Source organism: Engraulis encrasicolus, chromosome 10 (genome assembly GCF_034702125.1).
Source record: "Engraulis encrasicolus isolate BLACKSEA-1 chromosome 10, IST_EnEncr_1.0, whole genome shotgun sequence".
In the NCBI taxonomy this organism is placed as follows: Eukaryota; Metazoa; Chordata; class Actinopteri; order Clupeiformes; family Engraulidae; genus Engraulis; species Engraulis encrasicolus.
Window position 1 is genome coordinate 50644880 of NC_085866.1, and position 7985 is coordinate 50652864.

General features: G+C 46.0%; 1 protein-coding gene across 2 annotated transcripts; it reads right to left on the reverse strand.

The window, feature by feature from the left end:
• Positions 1–902: 902 nt before the first annotated feature.
• On the reverse strand, positions 903–6621 carry krt18a.1 (keratin 18a, tandem duplicate 1). Of its 2 annotated transcripts, none has more exons than XM_063209225.1 (7): positions 6046–6620; positions 3977–4059; positions 3549–3705; positions 2766–2930; positions 2478–2603; positions 1838–2058; positions 903–1388 (listed from the first exon to the last, which is right to left on the reverse strand). In XM_063209225.1, exons 1-7 carry the CDS (start codon positions 6493–6495, stop codon positions 1268–1270), a joined length of 1323 nt encoding a protein of 440 aa, XP_063065295.1. In that variant the 5' UTR covers positions 6496–6620; the 3' UTR covers positions 903–1267. The 2 variants fall into 2 exon arrangements, with proteins under 2 accessions (XP_063065295.1, XP_063065296.1); XM_063209226.1 differs by having other exon boundaries at positions 1291–1388; positions 1821–2058; positions 6046–6621.
• Positions 6622–7985: the final 1364 nt, after the last annotated feature.

Sequence of the window (7985 nt, forward strand, 5' to 3'; positions counted from 1 at the left end):
CGGGTTGGTCTATAACAGACCGCTGTCAATGGCAACAAGACTTTTCACTGCTAAAGCGACTTTTCAACAAGACTCTAATCAGCTGCTGTGATAGACAGCACCCGTTGTCCTGGCTACCGCTGTCAATGGCAACAATTAAGACGTTCACTGCTAAAGCCACTGGCTTGTATACAAGTCAGTGGCTAAAGCGAATGTTTCATATCACTCCGCAGGGGGTCCGGTCTTTTGTCACTCTAATCAGCTGCTGTGATAGACAACACCTGTTGTCCTGGCTAGCCTACCTAGCTGTTGCCTAGCGGTGTTCCACAACTGCACTGTTTTGTTTTGCGCAGCAACAATCTTAACATTAAATAGGTCTAAATGTCCCCGCATGTGTGAATCATTTAAGTATATCCATATAATAAGCTGGTTAACTTTCGGCGAGTCGGTCGCTTTGTGGAATAGCAGCACTTCAGAGAGAACAAGACCCCTCCGCTCCGCGTCGGGGTCTAAAGATTCTCTCTGTCGTGCTGCTATTCCACGGTAGCGACCTTCTCGCCGAACGTTAACCCTTACTTAATCATGACCCAAATACTACTATCTGGGTTTTATTGGTGCACTCTGGAGCCTTGATAACTAATATCATTGGCATGTTGTTATTGGTATTCATCACCTTTGGTATTCACTTGAGACACTGTGTGTGTGTGTGTGTGTGTGTGTGTGTGTGTGTGTGTGTGTGTGTGTGTGTGTGTGTGTGTGTGTGTGTGTGTGTGTGTGTGTGTGTGTGTGGTTCCAAAGATGTGTGTGTTAGAAAGGTTCTTAATTTGTTATACTTTCATTCATCTTGTTCTTGGTGAGGACCTTGTGTCTGAAGAGATCGTGAAGACCTACATATTGTGATTTCAAAGACAAAATACTCAAAATGCTTTGAGAAATGTTGTTTTTTATTACGAACAGACACACAGATGACAACACAACAGGGAAAACACTGGCAAAAGACATGGTTGGAATAACACTGACATGAGTCAAAGCTGCAAATAAGAGCCTGCAAAAAGGGAACATTTTCTCAGTCAAATTGGCTTGATTAAATTAAATTAAGTTACATTTTCCACATCTACCTCGCCGCAGCAAGGTAGGGTTTGTAGAAAGTTTCCCTTGCGTACATTTGAACCGTCAGGGTTAAAAAAACAAGTGCAATGATTTACGACGTTGTTGGTTTTGTGTCAGTGGCGGGCCATTCGTGTTTGTGTTGTGTGGCACGTAGAACAGGAAGGGGGGAGGGTTAGGACTAGTAGTCCCGTTCCTTGGTGTCTGTGCTCGAGGAAACCACCTTTCCGTCCACCAGGGTCTGCGTGACTGTCGTGACCTTCGTCTTTAGTGTCTTCTGGTCCTGGAGGGCGTCTTGAAGTCTGAAAAGAACAAGAATTTTATACCATTACTCATTTGGTTACATGAGTTGTAATTGAAGTGGGGCTTTGAACATTGGATTTCTATCTTTTAACCCTTTGGGGAGTGAGTCATTTGACTATACTCGTCCTCACAGCAAAAAGGTCACAAATACTGATATTGGATCATTCTCCTGAAACTGACTGTTTCCTGTCCTACTACCCGCACTACTCCCTTGGGGCAACATGGGGGCTGCCCCCTTGCACGGGTGCATAAATGCAATTTCGTTGTGTGCAGTGTGCACTTTTGAGCCATGGAGTGCTGTGTCACAATGACAATTGGAGTTGGGGTTTCCCAGGTGGGCTTTCTCTTTTCACAAATCCAAGGCCTAAATGCTAAGCCATTGGAGTGTCCACATTTACACCAAGATGGCTGCCTGACAGTGACAAACTCACTGTGACTGTTGACTCACTTGAAGTCTTCGCCGTCCAGCAGGCGTCTGTAGGTGGCGATTTCGGCCTCCAGCTTCATCTTGATGTTGAGCAGGGCCTCGTACTCGTGCGTCTGCTGCTGGATGTTGTGCCGCAGCTGCGTCAGCTCCGCCTCCAGGCCCCGGAGCACCTCGTTCAGTTGTTCGATCTCCATGTTGTAGCGCATCTCCGTGTCGCGCAGTGTGCCTTCCAGCGACCCTTTCTGTTACAGGAGGACAAATACAGAGGATGATGAGGAATGAAAACATCATGTCACAGAAAACTACACAATACACGTTGCCATGTCTATTCAACACTAAGATAGTACGACCAAATCTACAAGTGTGAAATTCAACTCTCGAAGTGTTGAATTTCCCCTGCAAAATTTACTGAATACATTGAGAGTGTAAACTAAGCAAGGATGTGGCAGAAACTATGTCAACCAGTTACACTATAGCGTCAATTTCCTTTTTCTATTTACTACTTACTATGGCTGGTTATGGCTTCTATTTACGTTGATGGTGGTGTTCATTGTCCGTCTTCCCAAAATATTGGTTCAGACATGTCCTGAGGGTATACTAGCAAACCTATGCCCTTGGTGTGAAGAGGTGTTTTGTGCTGCTGTGATGGTTGGATGCTTACCAAGCTCCTCTGGGACTCCAGCTCAATCTCCAGCGTCTGGATCTGTCTGCGGAGGTCAGTGACCTCTGTGCGTGCGCCCTGCAGGCCTTCTGTGCTCTGTGTGATCTGCACCTGGATTTCTTGGATCTGAGATTAAAAAGAGAAGACATGAGAAAAAAACTTTTGATTTAGCAGACATTTTGGAGAGTGTAGTGAGTCTACCTTGAAATGACACAAGTAGATACCAGAAATGGATTGTGAGTTCATCCCAAGGAGAAAAAAAAATAAGTTGTCTTGTTTTATGCATACCTGTGATTCGTGCCACTTCTTGAGGTCTTCCTGGTTCTTCTGTGCCATCTTCTCGTATTTCGCCCGCATCTCCTCCATGACCTGGGCGAGGTCCTGACCCTTGGGAGCGTCCACGTCCACCTGCACGCCGGACTGGGCGACCTGGTTACGCAGCTCCATGACCTCCTGTTGGGGATGCAAGATGGAAAGAAAGAAGAAGAGAAAAGATGGAAAGAAAGTGTCAAACACAGGAACATTTGAAACACTAAGGAAGGTGCAGGGAAGGCACCAAAATATCCCAGTTCTTTTTTTTGTACTACAGTAGGCTACAAAACACAACACAGGCAAATAGGCCCAACGGGCTCTGCACTAGTTTATAATCAACATTAGAATCAAACATGGTGGAGCAACTTTGTTACTACCCTACTTGCCAGGTGGCAAAATAGGCGGTAAGTAAGTAAGTACTGAGGTGAGTGTACATACTTTTTTGGGTCTAAATGCAAACATTATTAGCGACAGCCTTTGAGTGTGCCTCTGCTTTCTGAATGGTATTTCCTCTGAGCGGGCTGGGTACACTTCAATCACTTCAACCGCCCACCACAGAGTCAAAGATAACTTATGTACACTGTCAGCAACCTTTGAGTGCACCACTGCTTTCTACACTGTATTTCTTTTAAGCTGCTCAGGTATCCTTCAACCACTTCAAACCGCAAAGTCACAGATAACTTATGCTGTCTGGATTCCTCAACAAATTCATACCGTTTTTTTTGTGTTTTTTTACAGTGAGCAGGGTACTGTACTTACGTTGTCGTGGTTCTTCTTGAGGAAGATGAGCTCCTCCTTCAGGGACTCGATCTCGCTCTCCAGGTTCATGCGGTTCAGGTTGGTGTCGTCGATGACCTTCCTCAGGCCCACGATGTCCGCCTCCACAGACTGGCGGATGCCAAGCTCTGACTCATACCTGTGGACGACGCACACCGATGTTCAACAGTTTGAACGTTTTTGGGCCGCACAGAGGAGCCAGATGTAGTGTTATAGCTATTATAGCCTCTAATGGGCACTGAGGAAGGACATTGGTCATTATTGGGTGCACAGATGGTCAAAGTTTGGTCCTTCTTGGGCGCCACAGAGGACCTTGATGCAGTGTTATTGGCTACTAATGGGTACCTAGACACAGATGTTCAATATGGGTCAGAGTTTTGGGCTACTAATGGGCACTGAGAAGGACTTACTTGACTCTGAAGTCATCGGCAGCCAGGCGGGCGTTGTCAATCTGGAGCACCAGGCGGGCATTGTCACAAGTGGCGTCGAACACCTGTTTCCATAGAGACCATTACGTTAGCATTTGCAGCAACTGCATAGCCTACTGAACATTTTTAAATCGTTCTTTTACAGAGGATGATGTGTTTTTTATACAGCCCCAATTATAATTTACAACTTGCTTTTCAGTTATGATGCCATGACACAGTGGACGTTTCTTCTCGATAATGTGAAGAATATTGAGGTTATCAAGAGCTTGGTGTCTTCACAGTGGCGACACAGTATCAAATGTGTGAAAACTGGCATTCTGCATCATGATAAGTTCAGTTTCCACAAGCCTCCACTGTTTGTTTGAAGTGATAAGGACGAGAAATGGGAGACTGTGGCAAAGTCCACAGGATAATCATTAACTGCCAGCAGCGAGTGTGAGAAAACCCATGATGTGTGCTAAGCATTGACTAGTGGGCTTTCAGGTGGAGGTCAGGGCTTCGGCATCCTGTTATGAAGCCTGTGAAAGCAACAAGAGGCTTAGCAAAGCTACAAACTCACACAGCTATTATCAGTACAGACGCAACAAGAGTAAGCCACCAAGCCTCTGACAGCTAGCCTCCAAGATAAGCCCTGACTTCTCTTGTGTTTGACAGGGGAATTTACCTAGATGATGTCATTGAAACAAACAGTAGATTAGGGAGGCTATTTTGTGGCCATTAACACTGACATTCCGAGTAGGATGTTTGACCTCTAGGCTCCGCCCCCAAGCCATAGGTATACTACTTTCTGTGGGCACATAATGGGCGTGTATGATTCATCTCCTGGGTGGACAGTTGCTGAGATGAAGTGAGATTTAAGAGTTAAAGACAACAGTAATTCATTGAGAATTTAACAGCTTTGAGTCAACATCAACTACTGCTGTGGTGTCAAATTATAAATAAATGACTCTATCTAAAGTAGATCAAGGGCACACCCTGTGTCGAACAAAAAGTTGAGGGTAAGAGTAACATGCACTCATCTCAACAGTGTTGTCCAGCCAAGGCCTTTTTATAGTTGTTCAAAATCCTATTTGTGTGATTCAACTTAGAGTGTTATCCCTATTTCCCCACTATATAACACCACCTTATCAAATTTAAAGTTTGTCTCACCAACCCCTAACCTCCCTCCCAAGGTTAAGTTTGAAACAATGTCGTCTCCTGTCTCCTGAACATTCTGTATGTTTCCATTGAGTGCAAATTTCCTTTCTCTCTGTGGGTGAGAAAAAAAGCAGACCTTGAAGTCAGCCTTTTTTTCCAGCCACGGGGTCTAAATAAACGTCTGAATGTGTAACACAGGGTGAAGATAAATACAGGAAGGCTATGCGTATTCACACAGATGTCGGCAGCAGGCAGGGGTCCAAGGAGGGGAGGAAGGAGGAGGAGGAGAGGCGGCCGGGGGGTGGGGTGGGGGTGCTTGGTATGGTGTGGTGGCTGATGAGGGGGATTCAGGCGAAGGTATTCCCCCTCTTTAGCTCTTCCTGTTGCTCCCTGACCCCTGACTGCTGATAATCGTTGGCAATCTCCCAGCTACCTACAGTAAAGGGCCACCCCTTCCTTCCTTTGGGCCCTCCAACACAACAGGGACCCCTTTCCCCTACTTAGACCGATGCATGCCTTACCTAACAGCCAAAAAGCCCACGTCACTTAGCAAGAGGGCAGTTTCTTAGCAACTGCCTCTCTCCCACCGCAATAAATGCTTTGTGCTGTTCCCCCCTCAAAGGTCATTCATCAAATTCCTGCAGCTTTCTGGCTTTCTTTTCTTAAACATCCCAACAACACTAACACCAAGTATTTACACTATCATAATGTTGTCCTACCTACATCCTCTGGCTTACAAGCCAGCATCACTTATGTACACACAGTCACACACAAACATTATGACTTGGGTCTTACCTTCTCCCTCGGGTCACAGCAGCAACACTAACAGCAAGTAGTAGTTACACAAACATTGTGAGTTTAAGTAATTACGAACAGTAAGTTAGTTAAACAAACACAATACAATGTTTCCTCACCTTCTTCCTGAGCTCGTCCAGGATGACCTGGTAGCGGCTGTAGTCGTTCACGTCGGGGCCTCTCTTCTCCAGCGCCTGGCGGATCTGCACCTCCAGCTTGCTGTTGGCGGCCTCCAGGGACCGGACCTTCTCCAGGTAGGAGGCCAGGCGGTCGTTCAGGTTCTGCATGGCGCCCTTCTCGTTGCCCATGATGCCCCCCATGGCGTCGCTGCCGCTCACGTGCATGGAGAAGGAGGCCCCACCACCGCCGGAGGAGCCCATGCCCATGGGGGCGCCGCTGCGCACCCCACCGTAGGAGACGGAGGAGATGCGGGTGCCGTGACCCCCGGCGCCCCCGTAGATGCTGGCCGCACGGTAGGCGGGCGCCGCAGAGGTGCGGTGGATGGTGGTCTGGGCCATGGGCACGTTGCTGCGGCTGGAGCGCACGCTGTATGAGGATCTGAGGCTCATGGTGGCCGTAGGTACGACTGACTGTTGCGAGGGCACGAGAGAGAGCGAGAGAGAGAGCTGAGTGCAGCAGCTGCTGGAAAGTTGGAGCTGAGACACAGGCACACGGGACAGAGGAGGAGACAGAAATGCCGGCTTTATAGGTCTGGCTGAGACCGCAGGGCTTTGGGTCCGCCCTCTGGGGCCCCTCCTTTCAACCACCCAAACCTAAACCCCTCCCTCTGTCCTTGTCCACTCATGCTGGCCTTCTCTCCTCCCTTTGAATGAGTAGTGTAGTGTGTGTCTGTATCTGGGTGGCTGGCGTGGCTGACTTCTCCCAACTGATGCAACAACTTCTGGAAAAGAGACTACACACTCATTTGTCATTTTTTCATGGGTGTTCCTATAACAGTTACTAATAGATTTGTCAGATGTGTCAGGACTTGTGTTAGATTGGAAGGAGTTTAGAGCTAAGATGAGTGTTTGAAGTTGGAGAGGTGGTGTGTCTTTACACTGTAAAATATGGGTTTACTGCAGAGAATAAGCTATAAAATCAAAGATGCCTTTAGCAGTTCACTGGCAATTGCTTTACTGCTTTTCATTCCATAACAATTACATTTGTTTATATTTGTTTAAGGACAGTGATACAAGATAGCTACAACATGAATACAAATGTTGGGTTTGCTGTGTAGACCATGGGGAAATAACAAGTCAGTCATAATCCTGTCACATAAACTAAACTACAACAATAGTGATGATTACAAAAGTTATAGCAATGAATGTTTAGCATATTTTTTCTCCAGAGTGTCAATATATTGAGTGAATATTTGGAATTCCGTTCTGCACTGATTATGATAGCATGGTATTCTAGATAGAGGTCGTTTTAGAATGAAGCCTGGTGTTCTAGAAGGTCCTTTTAGAATGTCGCATGGTGTTTTAGAAGGTCTTTTCAGAATGTTTCCCGTATCATGAGCTTGAGCGGATATCTTGTGCTGCTCCACCCTTGTAAGGATATGAGGCCAACAGAAGAACAATCAGTCTGAGCTTTGTGTACACAATCAGGGAGGGTACACAAGACGTTAGAGGGAGAACATCCTTTAATCTCATATCCAGGGCTTCCCCCCTGCAGTTTCAGGGTCTTGTCCTCGACATACAATGCAGTAGGCTTTGCAGAATGAAGATCAGAATCAGATCAGAATACGAATTTGAAGAAGATTTATTGGCCAAGTATACAGGGAATTTGTTTTCTGTCTTCAGTAGCTCTCCCAATAGAAATAGCAAAACATAATAACAAAAAATAATAATGATGATAATTTTTAGTGGTGCAAAGTTGTGCAAAGTAGTGCAAAAATAACACTGCACTAAGAAGACTCTTTTTAAATTGTGTTTCATGCCTTACAGTTCTGGCCATTTCAGGACAACTTTATGTGGAGAAAAGAAATCATACACCACAAATACAGCATTTCCTCTCCTTTGAAGTTTCTTTTTATTCTGAACTAGAAATGCATTCAGAG